At 46.7% G+C, this 21,812-nt stretch overlaps 1 protein-coding gene and 1 long non-coding RNA gene across 2 annotated transcripts in view; one reads left to right on the forward strand and one right to left on the reverse strand.

Moving 5' to 3' along the window:
- UBASH3B (ubiquitin associated and SH3 domain containing B) overlaps positions 1–9,283 on the reverse strand; it is a 139,708-nt gene extending 130,425 nt beyond the window's left edge. Inside the window, exon 1 of the mRNA XM_037029051.1 lies at positions 8,787–9,283. Coding sequence (XP_036884946.1) covers positions 8,787–8,947 — 161 coding nt within the window. The 5' untranslated portion in view covers positions 8,948–9,283. The remainder of the gene's footprint in view (positions 1–8,786) is intronic.
- Positions 9,284–9,379: 96 nt separating this feature from the next.
- Positions 9,380–15,825, forward strand: LOC118975220 (uncharacterized). The gene is made up of 3 exons (XR_005064024.1): positions 9,380–9,707; positions 10,941–10,981; positions 15,130–15,825. It is a non-coding gene; the product is annotated as an uncharacterized LOC118975220 (long non-coding RNA).
- The last annotated feature ends 5,987 nt before the right edge of the window (positions 15,826–21,812 follow it).

Raw genomic sequence — 21,812 nt, forward strand, 5'->3', positions numbered from 1 at the left:
TTGAGTTCCAGTTTCCTTTCCATCACTGTTGGTTTCCTGTGCATTTCCCTTCATTTCAATTAGTTTAGCCTTCATATGTTCCTCTAATTTGTGACTAAAATCAACCAGTTTTGTGGGCATCCTGATCACCAGTATTTTGAACTGTGCATCTGAGAGGTTCGCTATTTCTTTTTCGCTTACAGTTATCGGTTCTGGGGCTTTAAGTTCTTCTTGAGCCATATTTTGGACTGTTCATGTCTGTTACGTATGAGGAGCGGAGCCCTAGGTGTTCACCAGGGCGAGGCAACTCAGTTGCTGGGTTGTGACGCTATATGTGGGGGTGGGGTCAAAGAGGAGCAATAGCAGCCCCCTCTGCTGCCTCCCAGCACCGGGGCCCGCGCAGTCCGTCCCACTGCTCGCAAATGTGTGACCAAGGTCAGCCCGCCGCCTTGTGCCCTCACTGGGTTCACGGCTGGAGCCTACGAGGTCCATCTCACTGTTCACTCCTCTGCTGGTTTATCTGCGTGAGAATGTGTGACCGCGGCCAGCCTGCCACCCCATGCCCTCACTGGGTCCACCCGATGCTACCTCGGATGCCTGCGTGCCTGGGTCGGGGGATCTTTCCTGCCTGACTGGCTCCACTGCTGACTCCACTCCTCTTACTGGTAAGGTTGAATGGTTCGTTGTTGTCGGACTTAATGGACTTCCGTATAGTTCAATTTTCTATTCTTTGGCTGCATCTTTGTTTACTAAACCTTTGTTGTATTCAAACTTGGTTGTGGGAGAAGGCACAGTGTTTCCACCTATGCCTCCATCTCGGTGGAAGTCCCATTTAGGTTAATTCTATCTTACACCTCTTAGCTATTGCAAAAAATGCTGCATGAACATGAGTGTGCAAATATCTCTTTGAGATCTTGTTTTCAATTCTTTGAAATATCTAATAAATCTTGAGTGTATAAATGCTAATTTTGCAAGGTAGTGTTGAGTCACCAGAAATTTGAATAATTATTCATGCTTTTAGCTGAAAATATAAGTACAAAATGCATTCTGTACTGTACTGCTATGTACTGAATATTAGCATAAAATTTTCCTTTATATCATGCAGTAAAATAGGTCACTGTGTGTCTTATTTTTCCTACCAATAATCTCCCAATTTCTAGATTAAAAACGTACAAAGGTGAGACTTGAAAAAAATGATGTTAATCTTTATTATATTTTTCCATTACCACTTAGTCCCCTTATAACTCCCCTCCCCCACCCATCCCCACCCTGTTGTCCGTGTCCAAGAACCCCATTTCCTTTTTGCTCCATCCCTCCACCCCCTAACCTCTCTCCCCACTGGCTGTCATCTGCTCTCCATCTATGAGTCTATCTCTGTTTTGCTTGTTAGTTAAGTTTGTTCATTACATTCCACATATGAATGAGATCATGTGGTATTTGTCTTTCTCTGACTGGCTTATTTCACTAACCATAATGTTCTCCAGGTCCGTCCCTGCTGTTTCTAAGCGTAAAATTTTCTTCTTTTTTATGGCCGAGTAGGATTCCATTGTGTAAATGTCTTGTAGTTGTTTTATCCACTCATCTACTGATGGGCACTTAAAACATAAAAATAAATTAAAAAAAAAGAAAACAGACAGCAGATGCCACTGGTTCAGGGCTCCAGCAGCCCCTTCCAGGGGTGTCCAACCCACAGGCTGCATGCAGCCCAGAGTGGCTATGAATATGGCCCAACACAAAATCGTAAATTTACTTAAAACATTTTGCGATTTTTCTTGTGATCATATGTCGTGCCATATCTAACATGTGGCCTGAGACAACTCTTCTTCTTCCAGCGTGGCCCAGAGACGCCCAGAGGCTGCCCACCCGACTGTACACAAAAGCAGCCATGGGGCAGCTCTCTTTCCTGCTAAGCACTTCCTACCCAAAGCGAGAGACAAATACCTAGTGAGCGTGTGCTCACAGTCGAGACTGTTGAATAGGGCACAGTCCACTCGGAAGCAGAATTCTAAACAATGCTGTTCCCTGATTTATGGGGGTCTACCTAACAAAACCTGGAAAGAGACCTGAATAGTTTGGCTGCCTCTGGCCATCTGTGCTGCTGGCCTCCCCCCGGCATGTTCCAGACTCCTGTGAGCTGCCTGGTGGGGGGGGTTCTCTGGGCCTCCCGCGGTGTGTGGCAGCAGCCCTGGGATTCAGCCCAACAGTTCACCACTGTTGCTTTACTTTACCTGTGGGAATGTTTATGTTTCCACTGGGACAAAGGATCACAGTGGAAATTGTTATCCAAACAGCTGGTGACCCTGCAGAAGGGAAGATGTCCCTTTAATTAAAAAGGTGCCCATGAGTGATTTATGGGTCCCAGGAGCTGGGCTCAAGGCGCCACCCCCCTCTCTCCTTTAACCAGCACGTCAGTCATTCTGCAGGAAGGAACATCACGACCAATTCGAAAAGTACACTGGTGCAAACTAGTTAAACAGCTGCCCACTGTTGTAATCGCCTCACATCTTTTTTCTTCCCATTTATTTACTCTAGAATATCCACAGTACTGAAGAGTTTTCTTTAAAAAGAGAAGAGTATTTGACAATAAAGCTCTGGGGGCAACCAAACAGCCACACACCCTGAAACAGAAAAGTAAACATAAAGCAGTGAAAAAAACACCTTGATGCTACCCCCAAAAGTTGCCCATGTCACCCCCCAGCTTCCCCAACAAGTCCCCAGAACTGCACGGAACCTCTTCTGTAGGTGGGAACACTGAAGCCACAGGGAGAAAAGTACATGGGCGAGTCCAAACAGCTAGGAACTGAAGAACGAGTGCGAGCTGAGCCAGCATCTGGCGGCCAACGTTTGTTTTCCTGGTGTGTGCGCGACACCGAGTTGTCCATGTGGTGTGAGCCACAGTCAGAGCTTCTCCCCCACGGCAGAGTGTGCCTGCCCAGGCCGAGCAAGGGCAGACTGGCTCCTGGAGGGGTCACTGGTGAAGGGTCACTGTGGAGGCTCACAGAACACGGCACTCTTAGCCCTCACAAAAGTGCTTTGATGCGGGGACTGCTATTGTCCATGCTTCATAGACAGGGAAACTGAGGCTCAGTGGATTCAGCAACTTGCCCAGTTACCCCGCTGGCAGCTGGCACGGGGCTGAACAGCGATTCACACGCAGGCTGTGTGAACAGCTGCCACAAATTTAGACGTCCAGGCAGCAGGCAGATCATGATGGGGCTTCTTCAGTGTACGATTCCCAAGAGGAGGGACAAATACCTCCTCACACACACACCCCCAGGCGCCCACTGGGACAGCAGTGGAACTGACGGCTCTACCGCCACTGTGCTTGGTGGGAGCAGGGCTGGTGGGAGACACGGGAGTCCCTCGTTGTGTTGTCTGTTTGAAAAGCAAAACCTTCAGCTCTGAGAATTACTGTCCACGCAGTGAAAAGCAGCTAGACTTTGAGACAGCTGAGGGCAGGGTGGTGACAAAAACCAGAGGACAGTGTCACAAGGCTGGATGCTCACTCTTCACCCTGTTACACTTAATCTTCTGAACCTCAATTTCCTCATGAAATTATCACTTTGAGATTTGACTGTGATTATGTATATAAATCTGCTTTGCAACCTCCAAAGTGGTCTAAAAATCTTAGGCATTATTACAATGTAACAGGGAACCTGCACAGAAGCTGTGTACAGACGTTACAATTATGTTACTGGCACAATCAAATACATCGCAATCTGCTCAGGACTAACAGGGCACAAACCACTGGTGCACACGCATCATGGACAAGTCTCACAAACATCAGACAAGATGCCAGGCAGGCAGAGCATGCACTGGGTGACTCCACTTACAGACCAGTCTAGACAATGCGACCCATCTGTGGTTACAGGAGGCAGGTCGGCATTGCCCAGGCACGGCGGGGGGAAGAGTGACACAAAGGGGCACAGACAACTTTCACGGGTGATGGTCATGCGCTGTGTCTCGTGGTGGTGACCCCACATGTTTTCAAACATCGAAACTGCTCGACCTCTAAATAGGTTAAATTATTGTACATAATTAAGAAGAACACACATCAAAGTATTTCATTTTGAATGAGGCCGGGCTATGAGGCCTGGAAGGGTCCCTGGACTTCCAGTTTTAGCCCAAGACGGCACGGAGACGTGGCCCCACGCCAGGTACTGCCTGAGTTCCTTGGAGCCTCAAGTCTCATTTTTAAAATGGGGCTTTTATTGTGTGGTTTACTTACAGGATTGCTGTGCTCATCAAAGCTTATTTAGTGCACATGAGAGCAAGTTTTCCACTGTAAAACAGCACAAATGCAGGAGTGCTGCGTGGGCAGACGGCCAGGGTGGGCAGTTAGAGACTTACCTGCCCTGCCCTCCTGTAAGGTTCATTCAGCTCCAGTGGGCCATGGTTAGTCTTCCCTTTCCACCCAACACCCCTGGGAAAGCAACTGTAGCCCCCCACCCAGAATCAGCCACATTTTGGAGATGCTAAGTTGCCCAAGTGCTTCCAGAACCAATGGCAGGCACCAGGTAAGCTGGAGAGGGCCAAAGAAACTGGATATTTTCATTGATGGGCTTCTCCAAGTTGCTCTCAACTCCTTTTGTAGCCAGCTTTGAGCAGCTTTTATCCTTGGGCAGTGAGGCACAGCTAATGCAGCTCCTGACCAGAGAAAAGTTGAAGGCACTTCTTCCAGCTCTTTCTTTGTGCCACTGACATACTCTGTAACTAGGTGTTGCTCAAATACTCTCAGTGGGAAAAGGACAACCTAACAGCCCATGTGAATCCTTGCCAAGGACCTCAACAGCCGTCCCACATCCTTCGTTTTCTTCCAATCCCATACAACAATCATATCTATCTTGTGTCCAGATTATACTTCCAACTGCCCCAAGTCCTTGCCTGCCTTGATATCACCTTGTCTTGACAAAGCCTTGTGAGTTACACAGGACAGGCACCGCCACGCACAGAAGCTGGTCAAAATATTGATAAAAAAGGGGGGTTAAAGAGAAGACCTAGACATGTCAAGTGTCAGTTATCTGACCCCTGTCAGTGTCCTTCACAAGACTATCTCCCAATCATTAGGAAGCACTCTAAAGCCACTGGCTGCACAGAAAGTACTAGCCACAGACAGCCTCACACAAACCCCAGCCAAATGAAAAGGCAGAGCTGTGTTTCAGCCAGGACTCCTCAAACCCATTGTTCAGCGACTGGCTCCCACACTAGAACTCTAGCCACAGAAGAGATAAGCAAGGAGAGCCTCAGTCCCCTCCCCCAAAGTGCGGAGGCCAGCAGGGGGCAGTACAAAGTAGAGTAGGGCTATTCGAAGCTACAACTCAGGTACTGGGCCTGCCTGCCTTCTCCAGTGATAGATGCAGAGGCTCTCTGGGCCCCAGGTGTCTGTCCCTCTGCTCAGGCCTTTGCAGGGCACACATACACACTCTTGCTTTCCCTTCCCACCAAACTCACTCCAGTCTTGACAAAGCCGGACCTTCATTTTTAGAACTTCTGGAACAGAGCAGAGCTACTGGGCATAGGAAAACAAAAAAAAAGAAGAAGAAGAAAGGGATAGACTCTTTTCGCCCCTTGAGAGCTTTTTTCTGAGGTCCCCCTAAGGCTCCTTCCCCCTTAGCTTGCTTACACCCAGACAGACACACACACACACCTGCCACAGAAACCGCCACCCCTCCGGCCTTCTCCAGGTGGCAGGCTCTTCCACAGCAAAGTCTAGGGTGGACTGAATGTCCTGAGGTGAGATGGAAAAAAGATCCAGGGAGTCAGGAGCTGGAGAGAACACACCCTGAAGTCCCCCTGCTTGCTCTGCACTTTTCCCAGCAGCTCTCTCATGCACTTAAGAAGCATGCATAGATCCATCCTGTCCTGCTCAGAGGGAATTGGTGGGCCCAGTGGGGGTTCAGTGACTTATCCAAGACCACAGGACCTTGCTGGCCCTGAGCTCTCTGTTGGCCGACCTAGAACCCAGTGGAAGGCCTCTTCCTGCTGCTGCATAGCACTAGACCCAGTTACAGCTGGAGGGGAAACCAGAGCTGTGCTCACTGGCTGCCACTGTTCTCTCCTTAAAGGGCCACGCTCCAGACATAGTCTCATCCCTTCTCCCCATCAAAGTCAAGTCATCCCCATCCCAGAAAGCCGTTCCTGCTCTCCCTTGCTCTCAATTTCATCATGTTCCTTCCTCCAGGATTAAGATCCAAAAAGAGGCTTCTCAGAGGCTAAGCCTGACAAAATGAGGTTAAAACTGCTCTCTGAAATTTCAGATGGCCCCAGGGAGAAGTCCCTCTTCTTACTGAACTGAGTTGTTATTAAGGGGCAGGCTGACCACACTGGCCTTTCTAGGCTTAAGTAGAAGGGATGCCAGTCTGAGCAGGGAGTGGAAACAGGTCAGGTGATTGCCAAGGGCTCAGCCCACTCGGAGGCAGAGAATTTGAAGAAGACAGAACAGCGAATATACCCTTCCTCCCAACCAGGCTATTTCATCATGACCCACTCTGTCACAGTCCCAGTGGAAAGAGGCTGTGCCCATAACAGCAACAGGAGCTATGGCAGGCCAAATAATGTCTCCTCAAAAGATAGCTATGACCTATTCCCAGGAACCTTATGGGGAAAAGTAGTTTGCAGATATGATTAAGCGAAGGGATCTCCAGGTGGGAAGATTAGCCTGAATTGTCTGGGAAGGCCCTAAGGCCCTAAGTGCCATCACAACTGTCTTTCTAGGAAACAGGCAGAGGGAGGTTTGACACAGACAGAAGGGGAGGCAAAGTGACCACGGAGGCAGAGACTGGAGTAATGTAGCCACAGCCCTAGAACGCCAGTAGCCACCAGGAGCTGGAAGATGCAAGGGCTGGATTCTCCCCTAAAATATGGAGGGAGCACAGCCCTGCTGTCGCCTTGATTTCAGCCCAATGACACTGGTTTAGGGCTTCTGGGCTCCAGAACTAGAAAAAAACAAATGCCTGCTGCTTTCAGGCACCCAGTGTGTGGCAGGTAACCCGTTCCAACAGCCACAGAAACTGATAAAGCAGCTCACTGTGTGCCAGGGCCAGGCACTGCACTCAGCATTCTCCCCACGTTAACTCGCCCTGGCCCTGAATACGAGCCTATGCTGAGCATACTGCCTGGGTTTGAATCCCCAATTCACTGCTTACTGCTGTTAACACTCGACGAGCTCTGTGACCTCTATGAACCAATTCATAAAATGGGCATACAGTTGCCTTTCTCATTGTGTGGCTAGGACAAAAGGATTATTAATACATAAAGTGCTTAGTACTGTACATAGTAAGTACTCAGTAAATGCTAGCTATTATGAGATCTAGGAGGTTGAACAAGTGAAAATTACTCTAATTTTGACCATCATTCTAATACGTCAGGACATGGGCCTCCTGGACCCTTTAAAGTCAGTCTGAATAGCAAACATGATGGTCTGCGTAGTTACCCCTAATTAACCTATGCAGGTCCTAGCACTGGCCCCATTTCTTACAGGGAAAAATGCCTCAGACTGTGCTAACTCTGCAGCACTGCCCAGCAGATTCCGGGCCCCCACGTCCCTTTCTTAAGGAGAGCTGTGCACATTCATCATCCATAGGAAGGACCTACCCAGCAGCACCCACACCTGACATACCCCTGCGGAGCCCACACCCTCTCTCTGCAACTCTGGCATCAGCGACTAGAGCCCCAGTGCTTGGAAGCCAGTGGGAGACAGAAGTATCGGTCCATTTCAGGCCTTTCGAGCAGGCTGCGTGGAATGAAAAACCAGGGGTCTGCTTGGATTAAGAGGTAACGGCCAGGTTAGTAAAGAACAAAGAGGCTCGCTTGCCCAGAGACCAGAGAAGGGACACCTGAAAAATGGGGCAGAAAAGAACTTTCACTAACTTCATTCGCCCTTCCTTAATAAAGTTTGCCTGACTCCCCCTTCAGGGGATGCAATTCAGAGAAGCAGCGCCCCAGGATCCCAGGCAGTGTGGCCCCACCTGAGAAATCTGCAGGCAACCAAGGAAGAATGGCCCAGCCTAGGCGAGGTTCCAGCCCCACCACCTCTGATGCTCGGCCTCAGAAGGCTCCTGCTGCCTCTTGCTGGCGAACAGGCCTCTTCGCAGCAGGCTGCAGGGGCGGCCACCTGCGCCCTCTCTGCCATTGCCTACCTACCCCACCCTGCAGGAGGAAGGATAAAGGAGGACAGCGCCCCCTCCTTACTCTCTCGCACCCCCAGACATATATGCTGCCGTCACCACTGACGAGAACCGAGAACCCAGGTCCCCTGGAGGAATTGCTTCTCCTCCTTCCTTCCTCCCTATCAATGAACACGCAGCAGCACCCACACTCCCGCCCCTCCTACTCCGGAGGGAGACGGAACCGGAGCGCGGCATCCGGAGCTGGTAGCTGCAGTAAGAAGGCCGGCCTCCCTGCCTGGCGGTCCCCGTCCCTTTCCCAGCCCTCGAGAGGATCCGAAACCAGCTTAACGCTTCGGATCCAGAGGGCGCCTGAGTCCCCAATGGGGCCCGCTTCCCCAGGGTCCGCGAGACACTGGCTCAGCCCCACGGCAGAGGCCTGGCGCTGGGCAAGGCACTCGAACTGGAACCCGGTGTCCCCACCCTGAGGCATGCCTACCCTTAAGCAGCCCCACCAAGCCCCGGCCCCGCGCCCAGCGTGAAGGGGTGAGCGCCGGCTCCCGCGCCCCATCAGTCCCCGGCGGGAGGTGGGCAGCGGGGTGCGGGCCGCCCGGACGGCAGGCGCGGGAGGCGAGCCGGAGCGAAGCCGAGGGCCGGCCCTGGGGCGGGGCGGGTGCTGAGGCTGGGAGCACCGGCACTTACGCGCGGGCTCTGGGGAAGCCCATGGACAGGAGCACGTCCAGCGCAGATCCATGCTTGACGGTGCCGGGGCGCTGCTGGCGGGCCCTCCGCGGGGTGACTTTGCTGTACAGCTCCTCCCGCGCGGCCATGCCCAGCGGGCCGGGGGCGCCGTACTGTGCCATGCTCAGCGGCCAGCCATCGCCGGGGACCCTAGCTGGGGCTGGGGCTGGGGCTGGGCGTGCCTCGGGGCCGCGGGCCGGCGAGTGGCGCCGCGCGGAGCTCCTCGAGCGTCGCGATCCGGGCGCTTCCTGGTGAGGCCCCCGGAGCCAGTCGGCCCTCGAGCGGCTCCGACCAAGGGCTCGGGCCTCCGGGACCAGCGCAGCGCCGGCAGCAAGTCGGCTCCTCCGCCCCCTTCCTTCTCTTCTCCCCGCAGTCCGGGAATTTGCAATGAGTAATTTTTGAATGGATCAAAAAGGACAAGGAGCCTGTGGGCTGGCCTCCTGGCCTGGGCCGGCCCCGCCCCTCTCTTAAAGCGGCCGCGCGCGAGGCAGCTGGAGGCGGGCCCGCCGCGGAGTTCCTGCTCCGGGCTAGCGTGCAACCCCGGAGCCTGCCCTGCGGGCGTCTGCCTCCGAGGGCTGCTCCCAAGGCCCCAGCCTTCTCCAGGGCTGGTACGGAGGACCGCCCGGGCCTTAAGGCACCGCGTTAACCCAGTTCCAGTTTCCTGTGGTTCTAGATGGGGTAAATAATGGAAACTGAGCGAACTGATGGATGACATTACTGAACTAGAAGGCCAAGCCAGAGACCCGGATAAAAGGTTCTGCTTCCGAAAGACCGTGCACAACCCAGGGGACTGTTACAGCCATTGAAGAACAATTCACTCCCTCTTTCGGACACAGGGCCACACCGAACACCTACCACGCTCTCCGAGACTGAGATGGTGACGTCAGGACAAAGAGTGGGACCTCAGGCTGTCAAGCCTGGGCGGGGAGAGGAAAGGGGGAGGACGCGGCTGAAAGAGGAAGAGGGAGGAGAAGATGAAAGGAGGAAGGAGAGGGGAAGTGGGAAGTGGAAGGAGGGTGGAGGGATCAGGGACAGAGAAGCCACACATACCAACTGTAGTAGTATTCACATGTCATCAGAGAATGAGTGTCTGGTCAATAAAAGGGTCCAGAGAAAGTGGATCGTTACTGGTCAGCAGTGAGGAACAAGTGAATTGCTTCCTAGGTTGGACATAGCCACTGCTACCTCTAATGTGGTGGATTTCCTACCCAACCCACTCCCCAACGTCCCACACCAGGAGCTGGGCTGGGAGCGGTTAAGACTCTTGCATTTGGAGATAAATTTGTTTTCCTCAGTCAGAGACCAGGGGCCCACGTGGTGCAATGGAAAAGGCACAGAGTAAACCCTAGCTGCTCCTCTTTCTCAGGTAGTGATAATAAAACTATCAATGTAAGAAACATTTGAACCTGCAGAGAATTCTTGGTGAGTTTATTGAGCCAAACTGACGACAGTTGCCAGGAAGCAAAATCTCTACGAAGAAGTGCTCCAGAGAAGGGCAGTTTGGCACCTTGTGTTGAACATTACAATCAAAAGAGGAGGCCTAAGGGGCTTCGGGGAAATCCATTGGTGAGAGATTAGGGAGGAGGGAAAAAGCAAAACGAGCTGGAATGGACCTCTGAGACTGCACAAAAGGTAAAATGACGCAGACATACTGTTAACAGTTAACGATGAACATGATAACAATGAAGGGTTTTGTGGTCTCTGGCGCAGTACCTGTGCTTTAAGGGGTCCAGAAAAAGGAAATGTGACATTCTAAAGGTATGTTATCCTAGGTGCGAACAGCCAACAGGCTCAGTTAAGGTAAAGACTGATCTTTGTTAGGGAAAAATACCGGCCTAGGACATGACTGCTCATCATGAACCACTTTTAGTTAGAAAGTTTAATTTCAGAGCATCCTATGTGTTTCCTTTGGTTCTTGAGTTTATAAGGCCGCCATGAAGTCCTCCCCTGAGTTTGTCAGGTTTAGTATGTGGCCCCTCTTTTTCCCACAAAACCTAACATTTATCAAACTCTTATATGTGTCAATTGTTGTGCTAAACATAAGAAATGAATTAACTTGTTGAATTTTTACAAGGACCCTATGAAATGGGTATGATTATTATCTTGATTTTACAGGTGAGTAAACTTCGCTCAGAGAGGCTGATGTCACGGTTCTGGTAAGTGCACAGCCACAGCCTTTACCCACTCCGGGCAAGTTGCTTCTGCCTCCTGCAGCCCCAGGTCTCATCTGCACGCATCCTAGTGCCTTACACAAGTGCATGCACACACGTGCACACACACACATGGGGTTCTCCACAACAGGTCACCTCCTTTCCCTTTATGGAGTGAGGGGGGAGGGATGATGACCAGCATTCCTGAGCAGCTTTTTAATGTTGCTTTAAAAGGCATCTAAAAGTTTAACCAGGGGAAATGACACAGTTTAATTCTCTTAGCCCAGAATTGGTTTTCCAAAAAAATACCCAGTGGTATTTGAAAGTGGGGAGATAAGGACTAGTGGGGCTTACACAATGATGTGCATACTTTTGTCTCCTCTTGCTGTGTAAGGCAGAGGGGAAAGTTTGTGTTTCCTGGGTGGGAGTTTCTGCCACAGCAGAGGAAGTGTGCTGGAGCCTTGCAGGGGGCTTTTCCAGGGCGTGGCGCAAAAAGACAGAACTGGGCTGGGAAGCAGTACCTAGTAGACTTCTCCTTGAGATGGGTTCCTAAAGGAGGCTGGACCTTACCCAGTATTCTGAACTTCTTCCTAATGCCTGGACTTAAGGTCAAGACTTGGAAGTTCTCTGTAAGCCATAAGCACTACACAAATAATAACTCAAATTCATTGAGAACCTACTATATGCTAGTGCTGTTCTTAGGTTCTTACACATATAACTATTTACTCTACCAACAAGGCAGTAACTTAACTACTACTATATGATCATTGTCTACCTTACCAATAATATTGAGGCAGACAAAGGTCAAGTATTTTTTGCAAGATCATATGGCTAATAAGTGGGAGAACCAAGATTTGAACTCTTAAAAAAACAAAACAGGATTTGAACAACCATTTACCATTATTTTTATGATGATGAAGAGATGCCAACCATTAAAATAACTTGGTTGCCTTTTGACTCCTTATATGTCCCTTGACACAGAACTCCTGGATCTCTCTTTCTCTAGAAAAATTGAGTGAACCGTCTTTGCGGGGGGAGGAAGAAACTTTACCCTCAAGTTTTTTTCAGCTGGTCTAATAATAAAATACACATAAAATGGATTAGCAAGAGAAAATAACCCAATTTAGTTTACACGCAGGCATGGGAACCCGGCACACAGGAGTCAGAGAGACCCGACTTGAAGGAGGTTCAAAGACAGAACTGGAAAACGGGTCTCCAAGATATCCTGAGTGCCGGTAAGATGCCCTGAGGGCCTCAGAGGGTCCTTGCAGTCCAATGAGAAGAGCAGATGTTCAGTAATTACAAGTTTGCCCTTCCCAATAGATAATCTCTTACTATGGGCAAGGCCCCTTCCTCTGGTTCTTCCAGGTAGTTAAAATGAGGCAGAAGTTTCTCTTGAGCCTGCAGCTAGAGCTGAAGTTGCCTTAAGCTCAAAACAATCAGTATAACCACAGAGGTGACTTTCTGAACCCCGACATATTTCTCCCTCTAGAAGAACTGTGAGGAAATGATGGACGTAAACATAGTTTTAGGTAGCCTGGGAAAAGCACCAGGGAAAGCCAGACACCTCAAATGGAAATTTTTGTCTGAGGCACTGTCCTGGGAGTCACAGCGGCCTCTGCTGCCTGCCTTCAGCTCTGGGCCAGCACTCAGACTCTCACCATTTGTTCGGCAGGAGGGAGGGGGCTGACAATTAAGGAGCATTGTATTTTAATTGCACCGACTTGTAAAAGCTAGGGGAAGCTTTATAAATGTCCATATTGTTGTTTTCCAAGAGGGCTGTCTGATGGGAGGAGGGGTGATGCAAGTGGGGCCTGGAGAAGTGAGGGAGCTGCCAGTGGGCCTGGAGCTGCCTCCTCCAAAGGGAAGGGAAGGGAAGAGAATGCAGGTTGTCACGTGCTCCCCCCACCCCCCACCGGAGTGAGTCCTGTCCTGTGAGCTCTGTTTAACTGCACCCCCCCTCTCCCCAGTCCTTTTCTTGTTGTGTTAGCCCTTCTGAAACAGGCACAGGAACATCCAGCACACGCCCAATTAACTGAACTCCTGGTTTCTAAAGTGTGTCCTCTGTCTTTTCCTTCTCCCCTGGGCCCTTGAGGAAAGCCCACATGACCGAATTAAGGACAAGCAGTAAGCTCTGCAGGAGGTCCCTAGTCCTGAGGTTTGGGATGTGGCCTTGGCAAGTGGAGGTAGTATGCGAACCCTGGGAATGACTTTAGCTCCTGCACTTCAAGGGGATTCCTCCCAGCCCAAAGATTTGTAAACCCTGTGGTTAGGAAAGAGCATTCGAGGGCTCCAAACCTCCGAACCATGCTGACTATGACTTAAACATGTTCTCTGTCCCTCTGTGGGTCTCAACTTCCTTACCTACCACATGAGGGGCTGGCTTAGGCTGGGAATTTCTAGGACTTTGACAAGTGACTCATTATGGCCAGGGACTGGGGCCACTCACCTGGAGGAAGTGGGTGAGGCATGGAATGTCTCCTCTTTTCAGAGCAGCTGTACTTTCCAGCTGTATAGATGGTTTCCTGTAGGAAGATGATGTGAGGGCGTCCAAACTTTTGACCTCTCAGGGCCACATTGGAAGAAGAGTTGTCTTGGGCCACACATTAAATACATTGTGACACATAATCAGAAAAAAATCACATTGTGTTTTAAGTAAATTTACGATTTTGTGTTGAGCCATGTTCACAGCCATTCTGGGCCAAATGCAGCCTGTGGGCCGTGGGTTGGATTCCCCTGGAACATGATCAAAAAACATTTTGAAAAACACTGTACCGGGTGATCTTTAATGCCCAGTTTAGTTTGAGAGACCATAATTTAATAAAAAGAAAAGTAAGGAGGAATGGAGCAGGGTTGGTGAGAGGGGGGTGAGATTGCTGGGAGGGAAGGACAGGTCCGGTGGGTTGGGGAACGTGGAGAAGGGTCTTCTACACAGGGTGTTGTTCCCACCGTTAGGAGCAATTATACTTATGGGGCTGAAAGTGCTACAGTTGGCAGTACCGCAGTATTAATGTGTCACATCGATATGCTGTACACTTTCAACTCACACAATGTTTTATCAAATTAGGTCTAAATTAGATTAAATTAAGATAGAAAAGTTCTGTCATTCCTACCCTGTCCTGGCATGTGGTTGTAACAGATCTAAGCACCTGGAGGTTGGTGACTGCTTCACAATCTGGAATTCGTCCCTGGGACTTTGCACAGTGCTGGGGACAGAGGAGGTGCAGGGCAGAGTCTCCATGGTGGCCAGCGGGTAGCCAGGCTACAGAGCAGGAAAAGCGAAGGCTGAAATAAGTCTGCGGCAGCACACCGAACTGTGGCTTATAGTTTTCACGCACAGTGAGAAATTAAGATTTCTCCCAATTGCAAAAGCAAAAGACAGGTGGGAGGGTGTCTATTTTTATTTCTTCTTCGCCCATCTCTGATCAAAATCCCAGCGTGTCTATTCTGGAATGCTCCTAGGAGACCCTCCAGGGTCCACGTTTCTCCGTGTAAAGGCCTCCTTGCCCCAGGATGTGTGTGGATGTCCTAGACTTGCCGCGTAACAACAGAGGTGTTGTGAAGTAAATGGTAGGCACTGGAAAAGTTTTTTCCTCTTCTTCTCACACAACTTCCTTTTTTATACAAAATGAACTATATTGGGAGCATGAGGAGAAATTTTGTTGCTAAGAAATACAATTAAGTAGATATAAAAACATACCTATGGAGAGAAAACCTTGATTTAAAAGAGTACAAACAATATGATCTCTGAGAATTGGACATCAGGACTGCTGGCTGGGTGGGCAGCGGAAGAGCAGAAGGAAGTACGGAGGCAGGGGTGTCTGCTGGCGTGTTTGTATTTGCATTTTCATGGTTACCATTGATGCATGTGCCTCTCTTGTGGCTTATACTGTAGGAACACAGTAAGTAATTCAGTGGAAACTTGCTTCCTTGCTAATACTTTAAAAGTATAGATCAGATAATGAATTCTCTTTAGAATTACACTTTGTGTACTTGGCTGCTTTATGTCTCATTCTTAATTGAACATTAAGGGAATGTAGTATTTTAATTGTAACTCTGCCAATATCTTTATCTAGAGGACTGTTTACATTTTTGTCTCTTATGAAATTTTTTGTCACCCAGAAAGGAAGAATTATGTATATTTCTTCTTCCAGATTCAGCTGGAAGAAATGTATTTGTGGTTATCAAAATGAGGCAGGACAGTGAGAAGCTAGGAGAATTCCTTGGTGAGTGGAATAGGGAAACTCAGATCAGGAGCTGAACAAACTGGCTGAGCTATTTACAGCCAGATACAGAGGCACTTCCCTGGAGACAACATCGATGCCTCAGTTGTGTGCCAGCTCCAGGCCCAGGAAAGCAGCACAACCAGGTGGGTGACCCCAGGACCAGCTGCAATGACTGATGACGCCCTCTCCTTTCCTGACCAATCAGTGGAGCCTAATAAACTGAAAGGGTGCACCTGGAGAACTGATGCATATTCTGCTGTATTCTTCTCTAGAGACATAAGATTCCCACCAGCAAGAGAGAGATAAAAGCCTCAAGACAAAGGACCCAGTGTTCTCTCCCTCTGGGCAGCAGCCCGATCCATTTCCTTCCCGCTCTCCTTCCCCCACAGGTGTGCATCTCCTAAACTCTAAGAGTCCTCAGAAGACTTGCATCCAGGGGAGCAATGGGCAGTCGCGCTGGTCCCAGGATGATCCCCTGAACTTGCCCCCAAGGTCTCCTTTTCTCTGGCTTCCCAGTGAGTCAGGGCAGCCCAGCCTGGGCTCTGCTGTTGCTTCTCCTATGCTGAGCCCTTCCTCATTTCACTGTCCCCAGCTTTAATAAATGCTCCGTCATAGCCCCTTGGACTCATGTTGTGAAATCTTTCCTACATGAAGCCAAGAACCCTCACACGACAGCTGGTCCCAGGCGGACCTGCTCAGGCCAGGTCTCCATCTGGTAACAAAAATACACAAAAAGTCCCAAAAATACCTTTGGGACTTTGAAATGTGAAAAAGCAGGAAACACAATTGTGCGATCTTAATTACATAAAAGCAGATGCTCAGCTCAGTTTTGTAGATACACTTGGGACCTAGAAAAACATTGATTTGTGGGCTGCTTGTGATTATGGATGGCTTTGCTCTTTGTTTCTGTGTTTTTCAGTTTCCTATTTTCACTTTTTGACAATTAATGTTATTTTTAAAACCTGGAAAAAAGAGGGGCCTCAGAGGTTGCAAAATAAAACTTTTGAATATTTCTTTTTTAAAATGTAAGAAAATGTAGTTCAGTGAATCTTTGTGGAACTGTGTACATTGATCTTATTTTTCCAAATCATGTGTGATATGTAATGTAAATATGAATAACTTATAACCTATAAAAGGAGAAAAACTTTTGTTGTTATGCCAAGTCACAGTCAGAATAACACTCTGGCAGGGACATTTCTTCCATCCACATTCTGGAAATTAAAATAGTAAAAGTGCCTGTTGCTGCCCCTCTCCCCCTCACTCCCATTCAGTTGACTGCCCTCTTCTCTGCCCAGACTGCTTAGAAAGTGCTTAGTTACACTTTGTGACAAGTCCTATTCTCAGATTGGGTTACAGGTTTGGGAAAGTAAGCAAAATAATACACCTCAGTTTCTCATCTTTAAAATGGAAACATTATGTACCTCATAAGGTTTTTAAAAATATGTTTATTGATTTTAGAGAGAAGAAGGGTCGGGGAGAGAGAGAGAGAGAGAGAGATCTCAATATGGAATGGATTGTTTGCCTCCCATATGCACCCTGACTGGGAATTGAACGTACAACCTTCGGTGTTGTTCCCGTACTTTCTTTGTGATTAGACCTTGGATGGCAGAATTAGATTATCTACAATTCATGGTTCACATATGGTTCAATTTTAGCTATTTAGCTGGCTGTTTAATCAGTTCATTTTTAATAAGCACATACAAACCCTTTGCCTAAAACAAGTTAGGATAATAACTATGTCTTACCAGATGACCACTCCCCGATCAGCGAATCCATCCCCTGCCTCCCGTACCCAGGTGTCTTAACCCTGTGTCCTATGTCCGCCATTCTGTTTTCGTTTCATATAATTTTATTGAATTTATAAGTCACCCTGAGTATTACTTTACTTTTTAAAAGATGTTTTTAATATCATAAAAGAGTATAATGCTGTTTGTAATTTTGGAGGATTTATCATTTTTGTTGAATAGTGTGTGGCTAAGATAAGTACATACTGTTAAATACTGTGTAATTCATTGGTTTTATAGCTGTGTAGTAATCGACTCTCCTGTTAATTCATGTTTGAATTCGTTCCAAGTTTTTGCTTTACGGTTTTAATGCTATGAACACACTCTTTACATGTCTCCAGCTGCATGTGTGCAGGAATAATACATGGGGATATCCTAGGAGTAGGATGGTCGGGTCATCTTCAACTTAGGAGTCGGTGCAGAAATGTTTTCCAAAGTGGTTATACCAACTCACCTTCCTGCCAGCAGCACATATGGGCTCTCTTTGTGCTGTGGCTATGTAACTGTTCTGTAGTCCAGGCTATTGTATAAGCCACTTGAGGATCATTTGAGACAACACACAGAGTTCAACAATATGGACTTTGTGTTTGACTTCTACTTTCTCCCTTATTAGTCATGTGAACTTGAACGAATTCACTCATGCAACAGTTATTCACTGAGCATCTACTCTGAGCTGAGGACCCAGAAATTAATAGGATAGAGTCCAGTTCCCAAGAACCTACATTCTAGTAGGAAGAGACAGGCAGTGGATAAGTAAATAGAAAGTCCATACAATGATAAGTGCTACAGAGAAAGAAAAACAGGATGATGTGCTAAAGAGTGACAGAATAGACAGCTCCTTTAGCAGAAGTGGGTAAGGAAGGTCACCTGTGTGGACAAGACATCAGAGCTAAGATCTGAATGACAAGAAGGAGGTAACCAAATGAACATGTGGAGGAGGAACAGAGTTTTAGGAAGAGGACACAGCGAACGTAAAGGCTGTAGGGCAGGAACACTCAGACAAATGAGAAGGCCAGAGAAGCTGAAGCACAGTAAGTGAGGGCAGCATTAAGATAGGCAGTGGGCATGTCAGAGCCAGCTCAATTAGCTGGTGGGAATATACCACTAAATTTTCAGGAATGCTTGGAGTCAATTGTTATACCATTAGTAGGTGGAGATCAGCTGTGGTGGGAGTATTTACACCATGAAAACTGCCAAACGCTTCCTTAGGGTCTCCCCCTGTCCCTGAGAGATATATGTGTGGAGGAGCAAGGTGAGCGGTGGGACACATGCTACTAAACAGGTAAAATTTTAAAATGCAACATGCTCAGCAATAGACAAGAGGATAAAGCAGCTGTGGTACATCTATGTAATGGAATATTTTGTGACCGTAAAAAAGAAGGAATCTTGCCCTTTGTGACAGCATAGGTGGACCTAGAGGGTATTATGCTAAGTGACATAAATCACTCAGAGAAAGACAAATGCCACATGATTTCACCTATATGTGAAGTAAAGGAAAATACAACATAGAAACAGACTCATAGAGCACAGGCTGACAGTTGACGGGGGCGGGGGGGGTTGGGGGCTGGGTAAAAAACGTGAAGGGATTGAGAAGTACAAATTTGTTCTTTCAGACTAGTCACAAAGATGTCAATTATAGCATAGAGAATATAGTCAATAATATTGTAATAACTACATTTGTTTGGGTCAGGTAGATACTTGAGATACTGAGGGGACCACTCTGTAAAGTACATGATTGTCTAGTTACTATGCTGTACATCTGAAACTAATACAGAATAATATTGAATGTAAACTAATGTAAAAACATAGTTAAACAATAAAAAGAAGTATATATGTACATGCATATATATATTGCTCAACCATAAAAAGATCAAATATTGCATTTATGACAACATGGATGATATTGAGGGTATCATGCTAAGTAAAAGAAGTCAGAAAAGGACAAAGAGCTATGGTATGATTTCACTCATGTATGGAATATAAAAAAAGTAATGAACCAACTGAACAAAACACGAACAAACTCCTGGACACAAGCAACAGAACAGTGGTTGCCAGAGAGGAAGAGGGATGGGGAAAGGCAAAATGGGAAAAAAGTGTCAAATATATGGTGATTAATATAAACAAGACTTTTGGTGGTGAGCATTCAATAATGTATACAAATATCAACTTATTGTACACCTGAAATTTATAGAATATTATTAACCAGTTACTTCAATGAAATATTTTAAAATTTTAAATGAAAAAGAAGAGACAGTTGCTGAATCTCTCAAAACTCAATCTTAAGTGTTGAGAATTATTTAAGTTTCTTCACATAAAACACAGGGCACACAATGAATGCTTGATGACTAAGGAGTGTTGGCCCGCACCTGCCACTTTTCACACTTCTTCCCCAGCTTCCCTACCCTCCAGCAGTCTGTTCATGATGGCCCTAGAGAAAAAAGAACAAACATATGTGAAGTGGTCACTACAGGTTAAAGGTCTTTCACATATTAGCAATGCTGTCAGGAAGATATCTACATGGAAATTTACTGATAAATCTATTGAAGTCCAAAGAGATTATATAATTTTCCCAAGGTCACACAGCTACTAAATGCTAAAACTAGTATTGAAAACAAAGACATCTGGATCTACCATCGGGGCACATTACAATGAACTTTAATTAATCAATACCAATAAAGGTATTTTAATAGACAACTGATATCAGTGGATACTTTATCTGGATGTGCTATTAAATGAACCATGTGGCTGCTTGAACCCACAGGTCAAAACTGTTCAAAGACACAGGAACAAAAAGACATTGCAGCATATCTGGTGTTGAAGTAATTTTTACTAAACTTGCCAGATGATCAAGAGACACACAAGTAAAAGACAAACAAAATTCTTTCTTCCTCCCTCCATGCCTTCTGTATGACGGAATACCCAATATATTTGGATATTGGGCTTGAAGACAGGGGTGACTTCAAGGAGTGTAAAGTCTAGAGAATGATAATAATGATCAGACTATGACACCGCAGGATGATTGAGAGACAAAAATTTTCCTAAGTTGCTACAGGGGCAAAATGGGGGAAATATGGTTTAAAAAGTTTCCCCAGAGAAGGGGATGCTTGAGCTGGACATTGGAACATGAACAGAAGTTAATTCGATGAGGAATAAGGTAGTAGGGATGGGATGAAGCTGGGAAAAAAAGAAAGGATGTTCCAGGTAGAGAAAATACCAGGTACAAAGGCCAGATAGGAGAGCGATTAGGTCACCTCTAAAGACCTGCATAGTAGAAACACAGGTTTGGGGAGAACGCGGTAGGTCCAGACACTGGAGCAGGGTAGGATAATTAGGTTATTGCAAGACCAGACTTTTTATAGGTAACATTTTCCGAGCTGATGTGTGCCCAGCTTTCACACTGTGTTGAGAAATTCATCATTACCTAATGACTGGGTTTGCAATTCCAAACCACTTGGAATCTAGGGTGCTATGAACTGAATGTTTGTGTTCCTCAAAATTTACATGTTGAAATCCTAACCCCCAATGTGTTGGTATTAGAAGGTAGGGCTTCTGGAATAACTAGGTCATGAAGGTGGAGCCCTCATGGTGGGAGTTGTGCTCACAGAGGGCAACCTAGAGAGCTCAAGTAAGATTTATTCCAGGGATGCAAGATTGGCACAACATGTGCAAATCAATAAATGCGATATATCGCATAAATTAAATGAAGGATAAAAGCCACAGTATCATATTAATAGGTGCAGAGAAAGCATTGGATAAAATCCAGTACCCATTTATGACTTAAAAAACTCTCAGCAAAATGGAAATAGAGGGAGCCTACTTCAACACAATAAAGGCCACCTATGACAAATCCACTGCCAACATCATACTCAATGGGCAAGAACTAAAAGCATTTTCCTTAAGATTTAGAACTAAGGCAGGGATGTGCACTTTCACCTCTCTTATTCAACATAGTACTGGAAGTCCTAGACACAGCAATCAGACAAGAAACAAGAAATAAAAGCCATCCAAATTGGAATGAAAGAAGTAAAACTATCATTATTTCAGATGATATGACACTGAATATAGAGAACTCTAAAGATTTCACCAAAAAAACTACTAGAAATGATGGGTCCAATAAAGTAGCAGGCTACACAATAAATATCCAGAAATCTGTTGCATTTTACACACCAAAAATGAACTACTAGAAAGGAAAACTAAAACAATCCCATTCACATGCTTCACAAAAACAAGTACCTAGGAACAAATATAACCAAAGATTTAAAAGACCTGTAACTTGGAAAATTATGACACTGAAGAAAAATTTAAGGAGACACAAATAAGTGGAAGCACATACTGCGTTCATGGATAGGAAGTATTAACACCCTTAAAATATTCATAATACCCAAAGCAATCAATAGATTCAATGCAATTCCTATCAAGACACCAATGGCATATTTCACAGAACTAGAACAAGTGTTCCAAAAATTTATATGGAACCAGAAAAGACCTTCAAAAAACACAGCAACCTTGAGGGAAAAAAACAAACAAACAAAGTCAGAGGAATCACATTACCTGATATGAAACTATTGCAAGCCATGGTAATCAAAACAGCCTGGTACTGGCATAAAAACAGACACGTAGATCAATGGAACAGAATAAAGAACACAGAAATAAACCCATGCTGTTATAGCCAATTAATATTTGGCAAAGGTGGCAAAAACACGCAATGGGGTAGAGATAAGCTATTCTATAGGGGAATATTGGACACATATGTGCAAAAAAAAGGGAAACCAGACCACGTTCTTACACTATAAACAAGAATAATCTCAAAATGGATTAAAGACTTAA

This window comes from Sturnira hondurensis, unplaced genomic scaffold, assembly GCF_014824575.4.
Source record: "Sturnira hondurensis isolate 20B ecotype Veracruz unplaced genomic scaffold, ASM1482457v3 Scaffold0020184, whole genome shotgun sequence".
In the NCBI taxonomy this organism is placed as follows: Eukaryota; Metazoa; Chordata; class Mammalia; order Chiroptera; family Phyllostomidae; genus Sturnira; species Sturnira hondurensis.